At 53.7% G+C, this 24,502-nt stretch overlaps 5 protein-coding genes across 5 annotated transcripts; 2 read left to right on the top strand and 3 right to left on the bottom strand.

Moving 5' to 3' along the window:
* Nucleotides 1-4,559: 4,559 nt before the first annotated feature.
* P884DRAFT_192070 (uncharacterized protein) lies at nucleotides 4,560-7,224 on the top strand (the record flags this gene model as incomplete). Its single annotated transcript, XM_069437641.1, has 3 exons — nucleotides 4,560-4,822; nucleotides 4,916-6,232; nucleotides 6,309-7,224. The coding sequence occupies 3 exons, from the start codon at nucleotides 4,560-4,562 to the stop codon at nucleotides 7,222-7,224; spliced, it is 2,496 nt and encodes an 831-aa protein (XP_069301266.1).
* Nucleotides 7,225-12,926: 5,702 nt separating this feature from the next.
* Nucleotides 12,927-14,894, top strand: P884DRAFT_274905 (major facilitator superfamily domain-containing protein; the record flags this gene model as incomplete). The annotated part of the gene is made up of 7 exons (XM_069442785.1): nucleotides 12,927-13,329; nucleotides 13,429-13,539; nucleotides 13,626-13,758; nucleotides 13,826-14,249; nucleotides 14,311-14,400; nucleotides 14,432-14,504; nucleotides 14,593-14,894. 7 exons carry the CDS (start codon nucleotides 12,927-12,929, stop codon nucleotides 14,892-14,894), a joined length of 1,536 nt encoding a protein of 511 aa, XP_069301265.1.
* Nucleotides 14,895-14,982: 88 nt separating this feature from the next.
* Nucleotides 14,983-15,333, bottom strand: P884DRAFT_255037 (uncharacterized protein). The gene has a single exon (XM_069440950.1). It carries the CDS (start codon nucleotides 15,315-15,317, stop codon nucleotides 15,111-15,113), a length of 207 nt encoding a protein of 68 aa, XP_069301264.1. The 5' UTR covers nucleotides 15,318-15,333; the 3' UTR covers nucleotides 14,983-15,110.
* An 811-nt stretch (nucleotides 15,334-16,144) lies between these two features.
* On the bottom strand, nucleotides 16,145-20,684 carry P884DRAFT_53703 (P-loop containing nucleoside triphosphate hydrolase protein). Its single transcript, XM_069445954.1, has 10 exons — nucleotides 20,554-20,684; nucleotides 20,430-20,497; nucleotides 20,035-20,358; nucleotides 19,897-19,982; nucleotides 19,684-19,842; nucleotides 19,516-19,631; nucleotides 19,343-19,460; nucleotides 18,351-19,289; nucleotides 16,251-18,286; nucleotides 16,145-16,169 (listed from the first exon to the last, which is right to left on the bottom strand). The coding sequence occupies exons 2-9, from the start codon at nucleotides 20,438-20,440 to the stop codon at nucleotides 16,290-16,292; spliced, it is 3,750 nt and encodes a 1,249-aa protein (XP_069301263.1). The 5' UTR covers nucleotides 20,441-20,497; nucleotides 20,554-20,684; the 3' UTR covers nucleotides 16,145-16,169; nucleotides 16,251-16,289.
* Nucleotides 20,550-21,344, bottom strand: P884DRAFT_296788 (uncharacterized protein; the record flags this gene model as incomplete). Its single annotated transcript, XM_069444446.1, has 2 exons — nucleotides 20,550-21,014; nucleotides 21,126-21,344. 2 exons carry the CDS (start codon nucleotides 21,342-21,344, stop codon nucleotides 20,550-20,552), a joined length of 684 nt encoding a protein of 227 aa, XP_069301262.1.
* Between the last annotated feature and the right edge of the window lie 3,158 nt (nucleotides 21,345-24,502).

Genomic DNA, 24,502 nt, shown 5'->3' with positions numbered 1-24,502 from the left:
TTCAGCGGCAGCCTGGACCAACACTGCTACGATTAAGTACTTCGCCTTGGCTGTCCAGCTAGCCATGTGACGCCAGTCAAGGTTGCTTTGCTGCCAGTATAATCAATAAGTTCAGGAGATTACCTTAGTTATTATATCCGCGCCTTCCACGCGATTGTCGTCTGTCGGATTTCGATGGAGGAGGAAGAATGAAGAGGCTGACCAGGGCCACCCTGCAGGAAGATGTGGGCGGCTGCAACCCTGGTGGGGCCGGGAACCCTAGTAGGGCCCGGTCCACCACATCGTCCAAGGCGCAGCCACAAAAGAGTGCGGTGACCTTGTTGCTGTCGTCGAAGAGGGTTAGGGCTGGAAGCGAGTTGAATCACCCTCGATGGTCCGCGCCATGGTTTCAGTAATTACTACTTAATTAGATGCCAACACGTAGTCCGTTACAGTACATTCCTTTACACGATCGCAGCACTATACCGAGAAGCGAGGGATCTTCCGGTTGCTACCTGGGATGAACCGAGAATGTCCGTACCGCTGAAGGTCGATGAACAACTGGGTTCCAGGTCGGTCGCGTATTTACTAGAGAATATTTAAGGTAATTACCGAGTAGAAGCGGAGGCGTCCGGAGCTTTCTGCTCCCGCCTCATGAATGAAGTCCCGTGATTCAAGTGAGACGGCCTGGCCCTAGGATGACGGCATTTTCCAGCCTGCCAAAAGAGCAGAAACACGACAATCAGACGGGACAAGAGAAGGGTGTCTATGAAAGTGTGGCAGAAGCCCAAGATTTCCCAAGGGAGCAAGCTCGCACGGAAGCGATAGAACTACACTTGCATGAGTAGTACACTGGCCAGTGACACCCAAACCATTAAATGACGGGTAAGGAGTTCCCAGCTCAGTCCAGCCGCTTCCAACTTCGTGTTCCTTTCTGGGTGCCTCACAGTTGAAACTCACACGATAGGTGCAGAAGTCCAATCGTGGTGTGCAAGTTTCTCTGGAGCTCCTCGCTCCAACAAATCAAGAACACATCAAGTGGTTGGCCAACGGAAGACCTCGCGGCTAAGTGACACGGTATGACGTCCCAATCAGCAACTATCAGGTTCTGACAAGTGTCCAGCTCCAAGCAGAATTAGTGCTTGGACACTGCTTCTGCAGCTGCCTCAACAGGAACTGCTCTCTTTCCGATTAGCTACTTGATCTGTCGTCCGGGATCTCCGTATCCATCTTGTTGCCTTCAAATTTGATCGAGAAGGTGGACCTTTCTGCCCGACAGACGAGCATCCCACAAAGCCTCCACTGAGAACCCAAATCATTTACAAAACTAGACCACAAAATTCCTGATTAGCTGCTTCGCAAGAAGCTATGGGGCATATCAATAGTACCTAAGTGGGGATCCTTTGACGTGGAAGGTTTTCGGGGCTGGTCGAATATGCTTCTTTGGGAGGAGTTGGGCAGATGTGCATGTCCAGCATGAATGAGGGTCAGGTTTGAGGGGCCTGAGAGTATTCCTAGCAAACGAATGCGGCCTGCTGCATGACGAGAATGGCCAGAGGTGGCAGAAAAGCATCAAGAAGCGGTGTAGTGTGTTCACCCATCCGGTACTAGACCCGATTGAGTCGGACTTGCGGTGTGGAGTTGTTCGAGGCGAAAAGAAACACAGAAATCGCCATGATCTGGTGATTGCTATGTCATCTGTACATACAATTTGCCTTAGAGTCTGACATGGCTCTACACAAGTGTTGAACGCAGGTATTTTCTCCTCCCGACACAGGTCCCGAAACATAACTGCATCCGCATATCATACGCAGTCAGCCAGGGGTGCGAAAGGCAATCGTTTCACCTTCCTTCCGATATCAGTTTTCACATTCTACAGGCACAAACAAAGGAGAAAAAAGTTTGTAACGCCAGGGGGAGAAGAGAAGGTGGGGCGGTGGTTAAGGTCCCCAACATCTAGATTGAGGGAACTTTGATGGCCCAACAGGGACGAGGCTAGTTCGGGTAACCACGCGGGTGTTGGTGATAGAGAAGGATACCTGCGTTTACAAACAAGCCCAACCAGTCGCATGCCTAACTACCGACCTACGGGCAAACAATCACTGCAGCTGTCTACTTGTAGGTAGATCACAGCGCCTCGTTCCTTTCAGCTTGGGGCCCAAAATAGAACGGTAAACAAGGCACAGATCCGCATGGTGGCCGGGGGCAAAGGGTAGCAGAACTCTGCGAGACAAGGCACTATAACTAGAAGAGGCTGCCGAACAATAAAGGCGAGGCATACAATAGGCCGTATACAGGGCTGAACCGCTGAGCAGTTTGTTATCTTGCATGCTGCCATGTGTGTATGTACATCAAGGAAACAAACCTCGGTGTGTGAACGCGCTCCAGCTCGTGACTGTTTTGAGAAGGGTCCTGCGCGCCGGCGGCAGTTCGGTGAACAGCCCCGTTGAACTGTTTGGTCAGACAGCCGTCGGTGTTCATATATATGGTAGGACCTGGTAAACAATTGCTTTATCCATCAGCAGGGCAGCCTCTTTCGCCAGGTCAACCAAGTCTTCAATGACGACTCCTCTCTCTCTCCAGTCCTCTGAGCATTGAGCAACAGAGCTTGTGCCTGCAAATAGCAGCAGGCAGCAGGCAGCAGGCAGCAGGCAGCAGGCAGCTCATGACTCACCATGCCATATTGACCTTGGAACCCTTGAGTTAGCTGGACCTTCCTCTGCAAAAATTGCAAGGCGCGGAGGGCACCATCCATTATCGCCTATTCGGTGCCCCCGGGAAACCCAATCCATGTTGCCACAATCGCTGGCCATGCAGAAACCGTCCAATTAGGTTATTGACAGGCCGTCTGCCTTCGGGATCGCCGCCAGCCTGCCATCGGCCTGGAATGGAAGCATTGGTCGAGGGTTCCCTTTTTGTTCGCCTTCACACTCTCAAGCCGCCCCATGGGCGAGAAGAAAGCAATAAGGGAAATCTGGTGGAGAAGGGAGCGCTAGCAACGCTCTTTGAACGATAGACCTCCGAATGCCTGTTCGTCTAACGCTTGACCGCCTCGAGTGGGAAGACTCCAAGTCCCGGCTCAGGTTAACCACTCTCTCCCTTGCTAAGGTATCGATAAACGCTTTTACCACTTCCTAGAGCTCCCCGGAAAAGGTGACTTTGCCTCCCGTCGCCGGGCCGAAAGGCCGTTTGTGTGTGGCGTCGAGTGTTCTGGTCTGCGAGCGCTAATTGGGAACATCGTTTCTCCAGGAGGCGAGCCGGAGATGGTCTTGCAGCTGAACTTAAAATCTCCAAAAAACCAGAAAGAGTTGAAGCAATTAAGCAAATAAATGTGGCGATCTACTAGTACTCCGGCTCTGGCTTGGCTGGTTGATGAATCGGTGGCCATTGTTTTTTTTTTTTTTTTTTTTTTTTTTTTTTTTGGGGGGGGGGGGGGGAGGGGGGGAAGCAATTCAATTTTAAAAAGGACTTGTCAGACCAAATTTTGTCGCCATAATTAGCGCTGAAATGAACTTAGAGGGGGCAAAAAATACCACCTATCACTGACCAAAGTGGTCGTCTCTCATTGACGAAGATTGATACCTGGCTGGATCGTCACCTGCACCACAATCAAGGTACCTGAGCAACGCGCACACGCATAAACACCACAGTGTCTTCGACCATGTTAACGGTCTCGATCACCAGAGAAGAGACAAACGAGCTGAACAGCGTCCGCAGCTGGAAACACCCTGGTGCCTGTGTTCTTGGGAGCAGGCTCTTGCGGTGCACAAAGGTTGCGGGCCTGTGCATTGGAGCGTCCGTCCAAATTCCTGGAGAGCTCTTCTTTCTCAACGAGCCCTCCGCCCAGCCTCACCAGCCCAGCTTCATTGAATGTAGATCCAAGATAGGGGCATTGAGTCCTCCGGTCGCACGCAATGTTCTGCCCATCAACTCTGGGAAAGTAATCAGTTCACTACTCCGCAGAGCCCCGGCCGGGCAGAGCAGAAACGACCATGGTTGTTAGGCCAGATGGATTTTGCAGCATTCATTAATTCTCATCCTGCTTAATTCTCTAGGGTTGCGTAGAGTCACAGGATAAAACTGTTGGTGGCATTTTGAGGGCATGGCATCTGAATTCAATGAAGAAGCTGTGACGTCGGTAAAACTGATGCGGCTCGAATGTTGTTCTAAACCCGGGGGGAGGGGCCGCGGTTTCCCGCCTGGCCCTAGCGATTCAGCCGCATCCAGTTCGCGCACCACAAGGCAACCACGCGGTGGGGTCGGTGAGAAGAACGAATTAACATGCTCAAAAAACTGGCATGCTAGAGGGGCGCGGCCTCACAAAGTTAGCAATGAAATTCACCCTTCAGTTTTAAACTCAAGACCTCCTCTCCTCCTCTTATTAGTTTCTTCGGAAGCTGCACCGTTCCAACGTTAGGGTACCCGATGTGTCTGCTCTGAGAACACCCGCAGTTCGCCCCGTTCATTGACCCCGCTCTTGGCAACATCCCGCGGCCCCGAGATTGCCAGATGGTGCGGTCTTGCTTAACACAACACGCCCCACCTCAAAACGAGTCCTCGCTCATACCTCTCTCTCTCAAATGGAGTTGCACAAGGGCTGGAACGAGCATCTTCGCCGAGAAGCCCAGAAAAAGTTGAAACCGAGAATCCGATGTCCCGACTGTGGCCATGGCTTCCTCTCTCGCGACGCTCGGGAGGGTGTCGATGCGCTGTTTGCCGCGTTCGAGAAGCATTACTCCGATTCTCACGTCCCGCTGCTCCTCGAGAAGGGCGAGGAAGCGGACAGGTCCGACTTTGTGAAGTCACGATGGGAGAATGCCAAGCAATCGCTCTCGAGTGAAAGGTTGGCCGCTTCCTAGTGCTATCGGGCACTGGTCTTCTCGCTCCTCCCCTACCGTTCTCGAATCCGAATCCCGGTCGCTGACTCGATATCCAGGGAGTCTGGCAAAGCCCACTCTGCCACTCAGGGGGTCCATCCGGATGCCAACAAGCGGAATGCGTCACCTCCAGCAGCTGCGGCTGCAGCCGAGGGCCGGAAGAACAAGAGCCCCTCCCCCGGCTTCAAGAGGGATGGGTCCAGGAGTAGATCCGTCAGCCCCCCGAAGCGCAAGGCTCGGGCCGCAGCCGCAGCCGCAGCCGCAGACGACGACGACCCGGCAGACTTTGAAAGGGGGGCCTACAAAGGCAAGCTGTGGACTCCGGACGACGATACTGCTGCTGCTCCCCGTGCCCGCCCGGACAGGTCCAATATCGCCAGCCATCAGCGCCAGCGTCCTTCTTCCGGCTCGGGCCACAAGCTCCACCGTCAGCCTCACACTCTTCCGGCTCGCGGCCCGGCAGCCCCACCACCAGATGACGACTCGGCCGAGATCATCAAGCAGCCGGAGACCCGGCCCATCTCCCAGGAACAGCTGGTGGCCGAGGTAAAAGGCATCTATGCCGGTCTGGTCATGGTTGAGAGTAAATGTATTGAAGTGGACAGCAACCAGAGCTCGCAGAGCGACCCCGGAAAGCTCAACAACGACCAATGGCAGGCCCTGATCGCCCTCCATCGGACCCTGCTTCACGAGCACCACGACTTCTTCCTCGCCTCCCAACACCCCTCGGCAAGTCCGGCATTGAGGAGGTTGGCTGCCAAGTACGCGATGCCTGCCCGGATGTGGCGCCACGGCATCCACAGCTTCCTCGAGCTCCTGAGGCACCGCCTCCCGGCAAGCCGGGAGCACATGCTTACGTTCATTTACCTGGCCTACTCGATCATGGCCCTTCTCTATGAGACGGTTCCTGCCTTTGAGGATACCTGGATCGAGTGCCTCGGCGATCTCGGCCGCTACCGTATGGCGATTGAGGATGATGACATCCGGGACCGCGAGATCTGGACTGGCGTGAGCAGGCGTTGGTACTCTCAAGCTTCCGACAAGGCCCCGACGACTGGGCGCCTCTACCATCACTTGGCCATCCTGGCCCGCCCCAACATCTTGCAGCAGCTCTACTACTATGAGAAGTCGCTATGTGTAGAGATACCGTTCCCGTCTACCCGCGAAAGTATCATGACGCTGTTTGAGCCTACCCTGTCCTCCGCTCCGAATTCGCAGCAAAAGCGGCTCCAGCCGACCGAAGTCTTCTTTGTGAAGACACATGCCATTCTGTTTAGTGGCAGGCAGCTAGAGGAGCTGGACGCTACAATGGAGGCCTTTCTCCAGGTCTTGAATAACCATATCGCCCGCTCCACGCGTCGATGGCTTGAGCCTGGGTAAGTTAGGGGGAGGAACTTGGCTCGCTAGACCCGGCCCCCCTTCTGAATCACGAAACTTGCTTATCATGTCCAGGTACCATATGGCGATCTCTAACATCTGTGCGGTCAGCGGTTTTGGCGACGAGAGCAACCCAATCACCATGGCCCTCAAGGCCTTCTCTCGCGTCAACCATAAGCATCCGACAGATTCGCAAGATCAGCCTATGCAAGACGCTGCCGCCTCGGAGACCGAATCCACACCCTCCAAGCCCGCGGCCCCGAACAAGCAGTTCCCTAACGCCCTTTCCTTGTTCACCAAGACATACGATATTGTCTGTCACCGCTTTGGCGATCCCAACATCCTACCCTTTTTGCACGTCACCCTGGTCTTCATTTACCACCTTACATTTTGTCCCGACGCCATGGTCCACGTTGCCCCCCGCTTTCCCTGGAAGCTTACCGCCCACATACTTAATACGTTGTTAATCGAACCCGCTACGTCGTCGTCGATATCATCGACCTCGCCAGCTCAGAACGTTTCGGAATCCCTGGTTCCTCTCCTTGAGGACGATCGATTTCCTGGGGTCGAAGAGGTACATTCCGAGACCGGCGCGCGGGACGCTAAGCGCGAGGAGACTTCTGGCGGAATCGGTGTCGTCCGGAGAAAGAAACCGTTGGCAGACGATTACGCCATGAGAGGGTTCCCCTGGACCGAGACGTACTTTCCCGATGGTTTCTTCGTCACGGACGAGAGGATCGATGACGACGAGAAGTATCTTGAGCTCCCCAGCATGTTGGAGGAGAGGCGGCAGCGAGTGGTCTGGCTGGGGTGTCGGATTGCAGGGAGGGAGGGGGGGAAATGGTTGCGCTTCGACAAGGAGGCTCAAAGGTTCGACGTGAATCCGACCTACGACGTCGAGCTGGATCTGGAGATGACAAGCCAGATGCCTGCCACGCCCGGCGAGAGTGTGGATTTCGGCGAGCTTCCGGATGCCGTGACCGTCACATGATTGTGAGTCCTGCTGGAGGGATCCGGGCCTGCAGGATGGCCGGTCGAGCCGCCAAACCGACAAGCAGGAAAGTTGGGAAGACGGATCGCGATGCCCGACGAGCCAAGCATGCAAACGGCTCTCTCGGCGCGCACCGACCCATACCGGTCCTCGGCAGAGTCAAAGAGACCCCATCCCAGGTCAGTTGACGAGAGACATCCGGGCCGTCCTGACCGAAAGCCTCAAGGGTGGCATGGTCGTTATTAACCCAACTTGGGCACGACAGCTTCCTGAATTGCTGCATTCTTTCAACAATGCAGCTCGTCTTCAAAATGGCAAGATACAAAACAACCTGTGCGACGGACTCGCCAGCTGTGCACCAGAGGTCTTGGAGACATATTGGCCTCGCGGCAAACGGGCATAAACGAGGCCAGGCATGGATGATGGTGGTAGAGGTCTCTGGAGGTTGCTGGCCGCTTGGCGCCGGCGTGCTCTAACGTCAAAGGTCTCAACGACCATGGTGTTCGCGCTCTTCTGGTGGTTCAGAGCTGGCCATGATGTCGGTGATGTTGAGTCTAGAATTTCCGGCAGGAGGTCAATTCTTCACATGCGTATTGGGCCTCGGCGTTGGAATGAACAGGTGGGCTATTTGTGTTTTCATTTGTATTTTAGAACTAACCCAGACACTCTGTCGCCATTTATGGCTCGAGATCATGATAGTTGTAGTGCTCAGAATTAAGAACATTACGTTATGAGCAGAGGACCGAGTAATTAATTAGTGTTTGGGTGCATAGGGCTCGATTTTGTGCGAATTCCATGTCCAATCCGTGCATGAGCTGTCGATCCACGCGGTAATTATACCGTATAACTATCTAAGGTACTCTTTCATACTGCCATAGGTGTATACCTATCATGTACCGAGTTGTACAATCCGTTAAGCAGCTAGGTAATTAATAAATGCTGGTTTCATCAATCAAATATGCTCGCTCACATCAACTCCCGTGGGAACCTTGCGACTATGTAGGTATCTAGGTAGCCAATGCTGTGGACCTAGCACTCTCTGAGGGAACTCGAAAATAGCAAAAGAGACGTGGATTCGGACTGGGCTGCTCTCTAGAATAATTACCTCGCACCAGCTGCGATTGTTGAAGATCTCATAAACTTGTGCTTTTTTTTTTCAACCTTCGCTTCATTTCGTCCCCATTAATAGGCAAAAGCGGCTATCTCCAAGAGACACCGGATCAGCAGGTCAACCCATTTGGCCCCATGACTAGGTGCGCAGAGAGCACATCTCAAGGCCGTGTCAGGCGAGCGGGATTTCGAGTCGCGTGCTTTCTCGGTGTCTTGGCCCCCATGCCATGCTTTCCACTCTCTGCTATATTAAGGCAAATCATCTCACAGATGGTGTGATTTGACAGATCATGTTGTTGCCTATCTCCTATCAATAATACTCCCAGCGATATATCAGGCATGGTCATGAGGTAATGAGGTAAGAAGCAGTCCATGTTGAACCTTCCGCGATCTTCCCCCACCCCCTTCCCTCCCTTGTCTGAACATTTACCTCGAGAAAGGAGAGATCGTCGGAGACGTCCGACGGGGCTTAGCGGGCGGCAGATTTTGTTGTTTTTCGCGGGATGATGAGGTTCGGGCCGAGCACCCCAAATCCAAGCCGATGTCTCTCTGAACGACCCCCACGAAACATGCACACCACGAGCCAATGTTGCATACGCTAAGGCCCTCAAACTGGTTTCGAAGGCGCCTCAGTTTGTGTTTTGGCTGCCTTGCTAGGCGAGCTGGTACCAAACACGTCCGTCTGCCGATGTTCGGAATTCGGGGGTTAATAGGTACCTACCTAATTATCTGACGTGAACGTCTCCAGCACGGACTTTCCTAAGTTAGCTATCTGCCTACCACGCGGTTGGCGGCGTGTAGATCCGCCGCCTGTGCTCACTGAAGTTTCTCGGTCAACAGGCTCTCATGATATAATTAATTTGCGCAAATCTTCTCTCCAGAAACTGCAGTAATTGACGCCTTGCTCGGGCGCGTCTTCAGGCAAGGCTCTCCTGCCACGCCCGTGGGCGGCTCAAGACGGATGTTTCGTGCTCGCGACATCCTTGTTCGACGATGATCATTATTATTAATATCCAATCGAGCCCCTCGCCAGTGGCTGTTGCACGCTGAGGACGGGCGGACGGAAGGCAACATCTTCTCGACTCGAGCAAGCCTCTGAGAGATCTTGACGCCTTGACGAGTGAATCAAGGCCAGATCGTGATGGTTATGCGCCGCCCCTTCACATGTGACCAGATGTCGCACACCTGCTGCCCCTTGTTAACGACTCAATTTCAGGGAAGTTCGGAAGTGCCAGTTTGGTACACCTGAGAAGGAATTTAAATCATGCTCCATAAGGTGCTTTTTTGCGCCTACACAGCATGCAAAGTGCGGGTTTGCACGGGGTTAATAATAGGTAGTGTTTGCCTTGCCCCAGCTTGGCGAGTAGGTACTCCGTACCTTACTGCGTATTAGTTCCGGTTGGTATGTTCCAGAATCCTGGTTCCCCGCAGTGGTTGCCTTGCGCCGCTTTCGCCTCATGGTTAATAAGGTCGCCCACCTGCCGAAGATTACAGCGCATTCTTAAATCAGCACAATCATTGGTGGACCAGAGAGAACGTCTCAGACATAATTACACTATTGCTGTATGCTGAACATCTCGGTAGGTGACTTCCTTGCTCCCGAGGTCACACTACTCACATGAGGTCACGCTGCATGAACCGGCCTGTGCGTTGCTAAGGAAGCTAGCTTCTCGAGTCCTACAGTTGCTGCCTAGGCACCTAGGTACCTCAGCTAAGTGGGTCTTCCTATAACCTATCTCGTGTACGGATTATGTGTAACGCACCCGGGTTCTTTCTTTGAAGACGCCAAGAGCCATTCCGAATCGTGGCTAGCCAAAGTGCTGTAGGATTTGACTAGATGCGGCTCCAAGGCTGATCCCAGACGGAACTTCGTGCAAGAGCCGACCACATTCTGGGGCCCGTATGCTCGTCTCTACATGTACGAAGTAGTGTAGTGTAAGTCCAGAGCTCCTCCTCCATTGGGGCAAGAGGCTGTTCACGGCCGAACATCTTTCATCCTCGCTAGTGTATTTATCCGTGGAGTACGGATTACATACAAAACACCTGTCTGGTCCGCCTGATACCGGTGGCCACGGCGTTTCGTGCTATTTTCGGATACGCCCTTGAATAAATAATTATCTAATTTGAGAATGCGATTCCAATAGTATTATCCCCCTTTTTGAACAAAGCTCAACCTCAAGCAAAGCACCAGCCGATCGCTTATGGAAGGACGGATACAATCGGCATCGACACTATCACTTGAGTCCGCCACTGGCAGCCTTGTGCTCTGTGTCCTACCATATAAGGCTGCACTTCTAAGCCAGCCGGCCGGCTTTGTGCATCTTTGGGCAACAGCAGTGGGGTGCCGCAGAGTTATCATTGGAGGCAAAGCAGCAGCACCCAGTAATCGGGCCTTCACCCGGCATGGAACCTCCCCCATATTACGGAGAGCTCAGCCCTAGACGCCCGGTGGGCGGCTCGGGAGGGAAGGAGGGGAAGGGGGGGTCGGTTTTCAAGGCAACGTCACACCTTCCCCCTCCCCAACCCCCCTTCGCGTCTACCCAAAGTTCGGTCCGAGGTATCCGCTGAGAAGGTTCCAGTTATTAGGTTCTGATTCGTCCGGCTTTGCCGTCAGAAACCCATGCGCGCCGTACAGAGTTTACTTCATAAGTACCGAATGAAGGTTTCATTCGGTTCACATCGGTAGGTATTGGAAAGTGGTAGGCAGGCTTGAGGGTTGATGACTGTGTCTTTGTTAATCCTGCAGGTCCTCGCGACTTCCCGGGGAAGAGGGGGGGGGGGGGATTTCCAGGGTCTGACAGCCTCGGAACTGAGAAAGTCGTGACACGGACAAAGTGCAGTTTGATGACGAAGACCTTTTCGTCCTACAGGTGTAACAGGATAACCAGATGACGCAACCATACAGTTCCCGTACTGATACGTTTGAAATAGGCCCCTAGAACGCACAATAGGAGCAGCGGATAGAGCGGAGTCAGGCATGGAGAGCGACGTCTCATCGGTGGTCTGGGCTCTCTTGCAATGAGGCAAGTAGAAGGAATGAAGTTTTTTTCTTTTGGCGACGGAAGTTGTCGGCCGTTGCCTCTGGCTCCAAGCCCTCCTCGGGCTCAAGCAGAACTCAGCGCACGTGGCCGCTGAGGGGTCGCTCAAAAGCAAGGGCTCAGAGACAAATGCTTCTTTTGCATACTGCACACAAGGCAGTGGCAAAGGTAGCTTTTGTCCCGAGGTGCCGTGACCGTCGCCAACCTCATTAGCTCTATTGCTAGTGTCCTCTTGGCCATATCGAGCCAGGATCTGGCAAGTGGTATGCAAGTTCAAGGTGGGCCGTGTCAAAGAGGACAGAAGAAAGTTGTGGGTGGAAAAAGACAGATAGGAGAATAAAAACTCGGAGACAAGGGGAGAAAAGGGCCCCAGGACGAATGAGGCGGGTCTCGGGGTAGTTGACAAGATTCTGGATCCAGACTGTTTGCTACAGCACGGCAGGGTATGCTGCAAATCGGGATAACCATAGCGGTGTAGTGCTATAGCAGGCATCGCTGGAACTCTCGTATGAGCCTCAGAAGTGGTAGTAATTCGTTGATTATTTCCAAATGCCGGAGGCATTGAAGATGCTGTCTAAATACAAGTCATGACCCCGGTTAGTTCCTCCTGTCAGTGGGACTGTCAGATCTGACCCCCTGACAGCCTATATCATAAGTGTCTCGCTAATCACCCAGTATAGCTGTTTTGGCAATTTGCGGCCTGCACGGCAGTGTGCCGGATGAAAAAAAAACCATGTCGACCATTATCTTTCCCATGGCCACTTACATCGACAGCTACACCTCTGTGGCGAATGTGCCCTCAATTGCGGGAGTCACGCAGGGAAGGAGCATCGGGGGAGGGCCGAACTGTGACATCCAAGATGAAATCACGGAGGATTCTCCATTCAATAGAAGCGAAGCTGCTTCCTTCGTTCTTCCACGTATACCACTCAGTCATTATATCTTCGCCTTAACAATCCTTCGCTAGGTACCTTCGTCGTTTGCGAACGTCATGCAACCTTTAGAGGGTTAGGGTTGAGTAGACACTGCTTCGATTTAACGAGGTATGAAGGCAGCGAGTGTACTGATTCGTTAATCCGTAAGTGTCCGCAATGAGCGGCCATTTCGAGCGAGTACTCCGTTAGCACGCATCCAACGAGAATCCGAAGATGATGCCTGGCGCCATGCACGACTAGGTTCGGACCGTCCTACGGAGTACGGATAGTAGTTATACGGAACAACGATCCGGGCCCCGTGCGGCGCCCCACTTTCTTCGATCCCAATGTTGTTGGGTTCAGCACAGTCACCGGCTTATTATGCACGAGTTTAACCTGTGATTACGGAGTAATACGCGTGTCGCCCGACTCCTCTCGATATCATTCATACTCTTTCGACCAACTTGAACGGCAATCCTTCCTCCTTACAGGAATCCCTGATTTGATTCACTCTCCTTTTTGAATGTTATTAATCCACCACCTTTCTTTGCATTTCTTCTCGTTTTCCCCTTTCCCCTCCTTTCTTTTTTCCAAAAGATGATTAATTAACAAATACAAAGAACAAAACATCAATATCACAATGACTTCTGACGAGACCACGCCTCTCCTAGGCACCAATCGGGTGGATCAAGTCGGACAGCAACATGAACGACAAGCGCAACACGAAAATGTCGAGCGATCCAAGTCGTCGTCGTGGTGGTGCTGGCGGCAGCGGTGGCAGTCGGCGCCGGTGCACCCGACATTGCTCCTGGTTTTTGCGCTCAACATGCTCCTCTACAGCGGCCAGACGATGGCGCTCGCCCCCCGGATGCAGATGTACGAGGAAATTGTGTGTCGGGACTTCTCATCCAGAGACGGCGGCGGCGGCGGCGGCACTGGGCCACTCCCGCTCGCACCCGGCTCGGGACGGTGCAAAGACGCCGACGTCCAGGCCGAAGTGGCTTTTGTGCTGGGCATGGAAGAGTTTCTGACGGTGTTTCTGAGTATGCTCCAACGACACCCCCCCTTCCTTTGTTTTCTCTGCTGTTTTGATGGAAATCGTTGCTGACTATTACGGGCCGTCTTTGTGTGCTAATCATCAGGCGTTCTTAGTATCCCATATAGCTTCATGGCGGACAAGTACGGTCACGGCCCCGTTCTGTCGCTCTCGCTATTGGGGATTGTGCTGGAGATGATTTGGCCTCTGTTTGTCTGTCAGTGATCCTTACAATTGCTCGCATTTTTGCTCTTTTCAAATTATCTCCGTTTTTTCCCAACTAATTAATCAAATCTGTGCCAGGCCACCTTAACGGATATCTCTCCATCTACTGGGTCTGGCTGGGGATTGTATTCGAGGCAATCGGAGGCGGAATCACAGTCACAGTCACAATGTTTAACCTCGTTTTGCTCAATTTCGTGTCGGCGGAGTCCCGGTATGTGTATCCTGACCTTAAGCATCCAATCCCTAAACTTAGTTACGGGCTTGCTAACTGTGGATAGGACACGCACCTTTCTCTACCTGACCGCAAGCTCTCTGGTATCGAGGGCTCTTGGCCAGTTTGTAACGACCCGGATGATGCATAGCGATATCTGGCTTCCGGCCTATATCGGGTGCGGGCTCAACATTCTGGCCTTGGTTCTGTCATTTTCTCTCGTGTCCCAGACAAGAGCAAAACCGACAGCCAGTGCTCCTTCTTCCGACGATGATGAGTGCGAGGCTATCACCTCCCGGAATGGCCGCTCAGCAGAAGAACTCGGCCGCGTTGCCCCGCAGTTCCTCCGGAGGGTGGGATCGACTCTGCGAAGCAATCCGGAAGTTGTTGTCGTCCTGATCTCGGCGTTTGCATTTCCCCTCGGCGAGGATTCAATGTTCACCGTCATCCTGCTGTACGTTTCAAAGCGATATGGCTGGAGCATTGGGGACGTAAGTCACCGCCTCCCTACCTAGATCCGGTAAGCGGGACATTCTAACCATCTTGCATTAGGCAAACATGCTCGCCGCATTCGGCACTGTCGTGATGCTCGTGACCTATCTGGTGCTGCTTCCGGTGTTCGGCAACGTGCTGCTCGAGTACGTCGTATGTACGAGACCGAACCATTGTGCAGACCGAGGGCGTGCTTCTTCTTGCTGGAGCCCTATGCACAGCATTCGCACCCACCGTCGTGTGGGCAGCTGGAGGTAAGATATGCTGCAAGATCAATCCGAAGACTATCTTTCGATCTTTAGGCGAAAACCTCGAGCTAACAAGCCCGTTACCCCTGATCAGGCGTCGTTATCATGTCCCTCGGCATGGCCGTCGTCACCATCCTGCGATCTCTCGTCACAGACCTGATGCGTCCTCAAGATGTCACCCTGGTCTACTCCATGGTGACCATGATGATGCGCATTGGATCCGCCGTCGCGGGACCCATCTTCGCATGGAGCTTTGGGTTTGGGTTGAGGCTCGGCCCGGTCTGGACGGGACTACCGTTCGTCGTGGCAGCTGCCTTCTTCCTGGCCGGCACCATAGCGCTCGGCTTCCTTCCGAAAGAGCCGCGAAGCCGAGACGGGGAGGAGGAGACGGACTAATAATCAAGGACGGCAGTGCGGGTGTATGTACTTATTACCTATCAACTGGCAGGGAGCGCGAAAGACAACCTTGCTTGTCCATACTCATCTCTATCTACCTAGGAACCTATCGTGCAACTATTAATTACAGAAACCTTCGAAGCGCAGCACATAACTAATAAGGCCAAAATCCAATACCGGTCACCTTGAGCAGCGACGGTGCTGCCCTCGCAATAATTAATAGTCGTAGATCTCGTCCAAGATGGCATTCAACTGCTCCTCGGTCCTCGCCGTCCGCTTCTTGTACGTGATGGTCCCTCTCCACCTCCCCGTCCGGTCGAGGGCCTGGCCCGTCACACCCAAGAACGCCGACCGCCCGGCGGGGTCGACAAAGAAGTGCAGGCAGTGGTTGTGCGTCGCCTCGATGAAGTCGCTGACGATCATATCCTCCCCCCACGGGACGGCGCCATTCGTAGGAGAAGTGGAAGCAGCAGCAGCAGCAGCAGCAGTGGTGGTGGTGGTGGTGGTGGTGGTGGTGGTGGTATCCCCGTTCAAGTTCCCATCCTGTGGCTGCAGCAGCAGCTGGCCTAGGGCGGCGAGCATGAGCTCCCGGTCGGCCTCGGAGCGGACGACCCAGGTGCCGAACTGTTACTATCAGCAGCAACAGCAGCAGCAGTAGCAGCAATAATAGGACCGTCTAGCGGCCGGGGCGGACAGTCTCGGGAGCAGATGCGCAACACGTCCATGTTGCCCAGGAAGAACTTGAAGCGCATCATCTGCCGGACGGTGAAGCTGATGGCGAAAGACCGGCGCTGGTCCTCGGTCAGGCCGGGCGGAATGGTGACGACGTCATGGATGTGGAATCTCCTGTTGCACGGATGACTGAGACCAAACTCGATGTGCGAGCTCGGGTAATGGGGCATGTACAGCAGGTTGGCGATACCTTTTTGTCGGTAGAGGTCGGCGAGCGTCACATCGAGGCGGACCGTGGTGGTGGGCTTGTTGGGGGTGGTGATGATGAGGACCATCTTTGCAACTAATTACTTCTTGAGAAGATTCCTCTCTCTCGTTCGCGACATTCAAGACAGAATATCCGAAGCAACCAGATTCGACTTCCCGTGCAGACTTAGGTTGTCTTTGGTCTGTGCCGCCTGGATCATGTCAGACATACGATGCAATGAACTGCAGTTGCCATCGCGGTTAAGTTATCTGCGCCGCTCGGAGCCACCAGCTACATCCGCGTCAGGTGCATACTGTAGTAGAGACTGGTGGCCAAATCTCTTACACTTCACCTCCCTAATTAGGTCACCTCCTTGCAATACGCAGAACACCGTATACAGAGGCTGGGGGGGGGAGAATAAACTTGAAACCCGGTACCTCGGCCGCGAGAGATGGTCTCTCTCCACGATATCCAACCTAGCTCGACCCAAGATCCCACAGCCTCTTGAACTCGCTGTCCCGCTCCAGCAGCGCTTTGGGGCTGTCCCACTCCACGACACGGCCACTATCTACAACAGCAATCCGATCAAAATTGGTCACAGCCCCAAGTCGATGAACGATGGCGATGACGGTGCAGCCGGCAAACTCGTCGCGAATCACCTCCCGCATCAGCCGCTCCGACCTCTCATCCACACTGCTATTCGCCTCGTCGAGCAGGACAATCTTCTTGTTCGCTAGCACCGCTCTTGCAAGGCACAGCAGCTGGCGCTGGCCCTGCGACAGCCGATCCAAGTCGAGCGGGCTGTCGAGGCCGCCCATTCGCTCTACGACGTCCCTCATATTCAGACGACTGAGCACAGAGAGTATTTTGCCGTCGCTGTGCTGCTGCTGCTGCTCATCGCGCCGCGGAACGAGGTTGTCGCGGATGCTGGTCATGCGCAAGAAGAACGGGTGCTGTGGGACGACGGCCACCGCCGCGCGCACAGCCTGCCGCGGGAGGGTGGAGATATCGATGCCGTCGAATCTTATATGCGAGTTCGGGCTAATCTCCAGCATCCGGAGCAAAGATGCTACGAGTGAACTCTTGCCGCTGCCGCTGCGGCCGCAGATGCCGACCTTAGTGCCGGCGGGTATGTCAAGGGTGACGCCGTGCAGAACAGGCGCGGCACCCACGGCGTACGAGGCGGTCAGGTTCTCGAGGGCAACATGACCACGCGAAGGCCAGTGTTCCGGCGCTGGGGATGTTTCCGTGGGCCGGTTTTCATTTTCGGTGGCGCTACAGAATTCTTGGACGCGCGCGACAGCGCCAAAGGACGTTTCTAGCTGCGTCCAGCCTTGTATCACTAGCGCGAGGAACTGGCTGAAGGAAGTGACGTTGAGTAGGGCCATGGCGACGAACTGGGATGAAACTTGGGAGCGGAGCGTGACGACCAAGATCATGATGACGGTTGCTAGGATGGCAACTAGCACGTCTAGAACGAAGGCCAGCCACCGCTGGACGCAAAAGAGGAGGTAATAGGGGCGCTGGGAGGCATCGAGAAGTTCCAGGTATCTCTCCTTGAATGCCGCTTGCCAAGCAAACGCCCTGACACTTGACAAGCCCTGGAGCAGGTCAAGGAACTGGGTGAAGAGGGGAGACTTCGCCTCGAGATCGAGGATGCGCATCTGGCGGGAGGTCTTGAGGTAGAACTTTTGGAGCGCCCAACAGAAGAGAATCAGGGGCACCAAGGTCGCAGCGAAGTACGCCGAAAAGACGCACATGAGAACCGCGGCGAACAGGGTGATGGTCAAGTTGATGGAGAAGTCGATCATGGCAAACGGCAATTCCGTGTCGATGACTGACATGTCTTGACTGAAGCGGTTCGTTACGACTCCAACGTCTGTCTTGGAGAAGAAGGCCAGAGGGGCAGCCATGACGGATGTCAACAGCCGAGCATGGAGCACCTCGGAACTCCGAGGAACCATGATGATGAGGAAGAAGTACGCGGCCCCCGCGATGCCAATCATGGCAAGACCAGAAAGCATTCCGTAGATCCCGAGATAGAAGCTGTTTTTGCTGTTGTCGGACGACTGCTCAGCAGTTGCAGCACCGACATGGCCGGTCCAGAAGCTGAGCAATAACTCTGTCGATTTCAAGGCCCCTCCGTAGAAGATAACGAAGGCGGCGAATACAAACGGGTACCAGCGCGGGACAGAGCCGAAGTAGTATCTGTATGTGGCAAACTCTCCCAGAAACCGTGTGGACGACTTGGGTTCCTTCTCGTCCTTGGGATTAGGCGGCCCCGGTGCCGTTGCACGTTTGGATGTCTGCTGCTCAGCCCTATCCCCAGTGGCAATAGTGGAGCCGTTTTGTTTTGTACTCAGTCCCAGGAGGTAGTCCGTAGCCGTTTGGAGTTGTTCGAAAGTTCCCTCATGCAAGATGCACCCTCTCTCATCTAGGGCGATGACATGGTCCGCGTATGAAAGCCGATGAACTGCGAGGAGATTGCAATGAGCTTACGCAGGTTACACTCGAGACCATTGAAGGGTAAGACTTACTCGCGTTCGTGATACAGACCACAGTTGTACCCATCTCTCGGAAGAGTCCATTCTCAGCAAACAGGTTTTGATGGATGTGCTCTTCCGTCGCAGCATCTTGTCCGGCGAAGACGTCATCTAGGAAGACTACCTTTTGCCTGGAATAAACAGCACGAGCAAGGGCAACTCGTTGTTTTTGTCCGCCGCTGAGCGAAACGCCGCCGCTGCCGGCCTTGGTCGCATCCTTGTCTGGAAGTTCTGCGAGATCTTGCTCCAATGCACACGCGTAGACGACTCTGTTATACCAACCTTCATCGTAGGTCGACACGCCTAAGATGTTTTGCCGTATCGTCAAATTTTGGATCCAGGCGTGTTGACTGACAAACGCAATCTTGCGGGCAGCAGTGTACACGTATCCCTTGGATGGTTTTATTTCCCCCAGCAACGCTTTCATCAGCGTGCTTTTGCCCGAGCCCACATTCCCGACAATGAAGGTGAACCGAGACTTGGGGATGGTGCAAGAGATGTTGTCCAAGATGGGTGGCTCTCCGCTCACCCAGCCGAGGCTGGCATTTGATATTGCCATCAGCGGCGCTCCGGGCTGCAGGCCATTCTCCTCCTTGAGTTCTTGCAGCTCTCTTGGTGCTACATCACCCTCAGTAGGGGTAATGCTTCCTTCGGGTGAAGTGCCTTCTGCTGGGCTGTCACCCTGGTTCATGGGCAATCGGGGATCGTTACAGCTCTCCGACAGCATGAACTTTCGAATCCGGTCAAAGCAGGCCAGAGCAGAGCTGACCATTGGGATGGTGCGGATGACGGTAACCATGGGTTCCGACAAGAGATGTATCAGGGAAAGCGATGTATAAGCTGAAGGCACATCTAGAGACCGGCCTGTGCTCTGGGAAATAATAACAAATGTCGCAAAGGTGGCCAATGGAGCGACCGTCTGAGTGCTGCTTCCTGCTCGCCGTCAGTGATAAGGATTCGTTCAAAGGAGACTGGAGCGCTCGTACCGAGAAGGACTCGGAGACACAGGAGCTTGCGATAGGCCTTTGAAAGCTTGAGCTCCTTCACACGAAAGGTTTGAACCATGTCGGCTAGAATATCCGAAAAGGCGAGCATTTTGACTTCCTAGGATAGAGTTAATCATGAGGAGTTACAAAGTCACAAGATTTGGAGTACGCACTTTCATCGATCCCAGCATAGACGCTGTGACGTCCACCCGGGTCTGAACACCGCGGACCCATTTCTTTTGAGCGTTGCCGATGTAGTTTGCAAGCTGCATGATAGCCACAGTAGCGACTAGAGACATATTAGGTGAAGCCTTCAAGGAAAAGGGCGACGGTTTGCTCACTGATGGACACTATCATGGGAGCTAGGAAGGCTAGGCCGAGCTGCCTGTATAGTAAATACAAGGCCACTCCGCACTCTATGGGCGATGCCCAGACTTCGTGCAGGGTAACAAAGCTCCGGCAGATGAGCTCTGTGTCAGTAGACATGAGCGTCACAGCGACTGTCATCTCTATTAGCCAGGGCCGATCTCAAAGGGGTGTCATCTGCATCTTACTCGATTCATCAAGGGCAGTAACACTAAGTTCGAGCGTCTTGCCGTAAATAAGTCCGCACAGGCTACCTCTTACTGACGTTACGAACCTGCAAAATGTCAATCTCGGAGAGAAGGGGAGTGGGAGAGAAAGGTTCCTACCGATACGTCATGTGGTAGTAGAACCCATTGGAGACCTGATTGCTCTTAGCGGCAATTTCGTGCGCACGTATATACCTGTTGTATTGAGCAAAAGAGGGCTTACCGCCAAACCGAGGAAAACCAAGAGCCATGCTCCGGTTAAGCCCCAGCCGACCTCGTCCGGTTGTTCCAGAGAAGCAGTGAAATTCGTTGTGCGATGGATAAGGAATGGTTGTGCGTATCTGAAACCTATCAAACAGAGGCGAGCCAGCATGCCGGAGCCAAAGGCGTATCTGGTCGCCCACAATGTCGACCAGAAGAGAGAATTCTTCTTGGGTTGGTTGACTAGACTCTGGTCAGTTCGCATCTGACTAGGAGAGTTCTGCATGAGGATCCGATGTGGGGGATTACGATACCTGATGCCCATGAATTTTGTGCTTTCGGAAGCAAGCTTCCTGCTGCCATGTCATCATGAATCGGGTATCTAGAAGCGCGTCAGCCGAGCCGATGAAGGAGATGAGCAGCGAGCGTGGCAATTACAGATCCTGATCGGTCAAAAAGTGGCCAAACCCGGCTTTCATCAGAGGGTTGATCCACCAAAAGACGCTCCGAGCCAGGATGCCGCTGGTCGTCTCGGGCGAGAGATGCTGGTACCGATCGAGAAGAATGGCCCTCTTCTCCCACGCTTCGGCGGCAAGGACAAGGAGCTTGATGGCGGCTGACGAAGTGTACAGCTTGGCGACGGCGTCTGCATCGTAGACAAGCCATGCGGTTCTGGCGATGGCACAGTCGAAGAGCAGGGTAAGCAGCAGATAGACATTGATCAGAGTCGACGGCTTCACCGAGCGGGTGTGCTCGGCATGCGACACAAACAGCAGCAGGAGGCCGTCCACGAACACAAGCACGGCGGCGGCGATCTGCCAGGCCAGAGTCGGGAGAGGGCCAAGTGTCCAGTAGAGCAAGACGGCGAGTTGCAACAAGGTGTATGTGCCGATCAGTCCCTAATTGCCAATTTCCAAAAAAAAAAAAAAAAAAAAAAAAAAAAAAAAAAACCGAGTTAGGGATTCATAACGGTGAGCAAGCCTCAGCTGGGGTTACAGCTCCATGCATACCAGTTTGAAGACGTGCCGTGGGCTCTTGGCCACCTTATGAGGCTGTCTCCACAACAAATAGAGGCGGTGTGGTGCCAAGATGCAGAAGATGGCCGACGGAATGATGGACAAGATGGCGTTCTCAAAAGTGAGGGTGAAGTCGAACCGGTCCTTGGCCGAAGGGCCAAAGCTGGCCTCGGCCAGGTGTAGGGTATCGGAGAAGGACGTATTCCCATGCATGCCGTACCGACTCTCACTCTCTGTTCGGCGCAAAGGGGAGGGGTTACGATGCCAGGCAGGGAGCGAGGAATCTGACCGTTTTTAAAAATTCATCTGTGTCGGGTAGCATTCGTTCAGCAGCGGGCAGCTGACGGTGAATAGGGATCCAAAAAGGCAGGTGCCATTCCACAACCATGTGCCTTGGCGTCAGCGCCGCCTGGGGCCTACGCGTCTCTGAACAAGGCAGTATGACAGGGGAATTCCGGCCCCAACTCTCTCCAGGAAGTTTGGTGCCGGTGGAGTTACGAAGTAACTATTTCTCCTGTTTATTTCCATGCTATCGGCCGGTACGAACCCAGTCCTGTGATAATGTCGCTCTGTCACAACTGGAGCCCTCATCCTCGCTGCGGCAGTTCCTGGCCGAACACGCCATATCTCACGCGCAACACCGCTTTACGTCGATTGATGACTCAGCGCAGTGCAGTATGCCAGAGTTCGGGGTAAGGAGCAAAGCGAGGCAACGAGACAAAGCTCTGCAGTGATTGGCTAATAAGAGGCTTATTTTCGGTTTGGATCAGGGGTTGTATGTACCGTTACGATACGGTACAGAGTAGTTTGTACTGCGTAGCTCCTCCAGATTGTGTGGTGTAATCCGTATCGATGAGGGGCCGGTCCCCGCCTCGGGAACTGCTGTCCCGCAATCCCGTAGTTACGGAGTATTATTAACCCAAGAACTGGGCGAGGACAGCTACTCCCCACTACTGCGTACTGCGAATGGGTCATCCGTCCTCCGTGTAATGCTTTTTGCTGACAACGGTCATTTCTCCAATGTGACTGCAGTCAGGAAAAGATGTGTGGGGGTGGCATCGCAAGGAATTGACCTCGGCTCATAATAAGGGACAAAGCTACGCCAGTATTCGCAGCGATGAATGTACCGACTTTAGCTCCCTGTCTCTCTACATCCTACTGTACTCTTTCAAACGACTGCGACGACTACCACGATTGCGACAGATTGTTGAATTGAATATGGGCTTGGAACACTCCAGTTGGGAGCGTTGAACGCCGGAACTTGGAGGCCATCCAATAGCCCGAGTTGGCTTGGTCCATTTCGGAGCCATTCCAAAACTCCCAGCAAAGGCAGGGAGTCTCAGGCGGCAAGTGGACGTCAGCGATCGCAACGTCCAGGTTGCCGTCAGAAAAGGGCGATGACACAGAATATGCTGAACTCACCTGGGCACTCGTAACCCAGGTGATGGCATTCCTGCCGCAGGTGTTAAGGGATCAAGACTTGACGGTCGGCGTCCCGCGGCAACCCATAGCTTGCTTGGCAGGGAAGCTTGCGTTTACACTGGCGGGGTTGGGCGCCCAGCAGAAATGTTTTTCCCGGAGCATGAAATTCGAAACAAAAGGCGACAAGAAATGTGCCGGAGCTGCACGATGACTTTTCAAGTAGGAGAGATGCAAGAGGTTGCAGGCCGGTTGCAGATCGACCCTGGAGACGGACAAGGTACAGAGTAGCCCCAGCAAAATTTTAGGCGGCAAACCCGGGTACGGTAACCGCATCAATCCACGCGCTTTCTTCTCTGTGCCGCCAGTGGGGCACCCGGAAACATGTGGTCCACTGCCCACCAGTGTATTGAGGAATCTACATGTCCGCGTACCTTTATGGTAGATGGTTGTTGTAACGGATATCGATCGCTACGAACCGGTCCGTTTTATCGGTTTCGGGTTTGTGAGTCTGGGTGTTGTCAGGATCCTTGCCATCCGTTGCCTCGTCGAGTGGCGGTTCCTTTTCCGGACAAACCGGGCAGGGCATATCTGGGAGCAACAGCAGCAGCAACTTCGTCTGCATGTTCACGCAGCTAGTGACTGGACATGTTCGCTGCATGGTGCGCTAGTTTCCCTGCGTGCCATTCGATGCGACAGGTCTCGAGGCGCCAGTGTGTGTATATCTGGGCTGCGAACTGCCCGTTGAAAGGGCCGATTTTGGGGTTTTCCGTGTCAATTTCTTGAAATTCCTAGTCGTTGGGGACGGAGTAAGTTCAGTTGAAGAACTTGAAGCTTGGAATCTTACCAAGACCGGTGAGGCCCAGGTGTGTGTAACGTGGCGGTGCATGCAAATCGTCTCCAGCATGTCTGCGTTTTGAGACTCGAAAAAGGCAGTTTGAAACACCTGCTGCGTGTGACTTAGCTTTCGGCGTGGGATGCTGTGCCATATTGTCAAGGTGTGACTGACTACCTAAGGTTTTCACACTATTAGCAGGAGCTGTGAATACGTCGGATGCCATTCTAAGGTTCAGCTAAGAGAGCACCTTGTGGGACGATATGCACAGAATCCCCCGCGGACTGGAAAGCAAGGCCGTTTCCTCCACCAGCCAACAGCCATAGAAATACGCCACGTAGCTGTCTCAACTACCCTCATCCTGGCACACGTCAGGGGCAGGTACGCAGGTACCTTGGGCATCTACCTGGGGAATATACCGAGTAGATCGTAAACCAGTACTCCGTAGCCAAGCAGTTCCACTTTGGATTGTTATGTACTGTAAATCTCTGAATTAGCTTTTTCTTCCCAGAGTCCCTAAGCCACAAACAGGAAGCATCCGCTCTGAGCCGTTGAAGCTGGCAGTCCGGGTCTCCATCAGCGTCAGTTCTACAGTGGCCTCGCCTAACCGGGATTCACCCCGAGGCGACAGCTTGATTTCTGCAAAATTTATTAGACATGAAGCACACCCGAAAAACAGATCAAAAAAGATACGTACATTACTGGCCAACGGCATAATTATCAACCGCCTGGGAGGATCTCAGGATCCGTGACATAAACAATACCTGCACCTTTTCCTGCCAAGCATACCGCCGGTGTCATTACCGTTTGGCCTAGGATCAATGGATAGCGCTGCGGATAGTAGCGGGACATTGTAGTGTCCAGTACAACTGCCACCTGACCCGGAATCCCAACAAACTCCGATACCAACCCTTGACCAAAAAGAAATACGAGTAAACCGGTCGGGATTTGCAATTGCAGTTGCTGAATCCCTGCCGTGGAACACACGCCATAAACACAGATATTCGGGGAATCTCTGGTCTTTCATGTTTGGCAACACGGGTCTTCGCCGAGCAACCAACCCCTGAGAGTCTGCAGACGCTCCTGAAATTGGTTTCTGGCTTGAGACGGTGCAGAA

This window comes from Thermothelomyces heterothallicus (assembly GCF_042370625.1).
Source record: "Thermothelomyces heterothallicus CBS 202.75 unplaced genomic scaffold P884_scaffold_2, whole genome shotgun sequence".
Taxonomy (NCBI): domain Eukaryota; kingdom Fungi; phylum Ascomycota; class Sordariomycetes; order Sordariales; family Chaetomiaceae; genus Thermothelomyces; species Thermothelomyces heterothallicus.
Note: the sequence above shows the minus strand (reverse complement) of the source record. Positions and strands in the feature narration are given on the sequence as shown.

What these genes read in the sequence shown, in the direction of transcription:
- P884DRAFT_255037 (XM_069440950.1), bottom strand. Translation starts at nt 15,317, where the DNA reads ATGATCGTCAGCGACTTCATCGAGGCGACGCACAACCACTGCCTGCAC.
- P884DRAFT_53703 (XM_069445954.1), bottom strand. An exon ending in GTGTCTCCGAGTCCTTCTCG is followed by an intron (nt 19,290 to 19,342) that starts GTACGAGCGCTC and finishes GACGGCGAGCAG; the next exon opens with GAAGCAGCACTCAGACGGTC. An exon ending in GGTCTGTATCACGAACGCGA is followed by an intron (nt 18,287 to 18,350) that starts GTAAGTCTTACC and finishes ATCTCCTCGCAG; the next exon opens with TTCATCGGCTTTCATACGCG.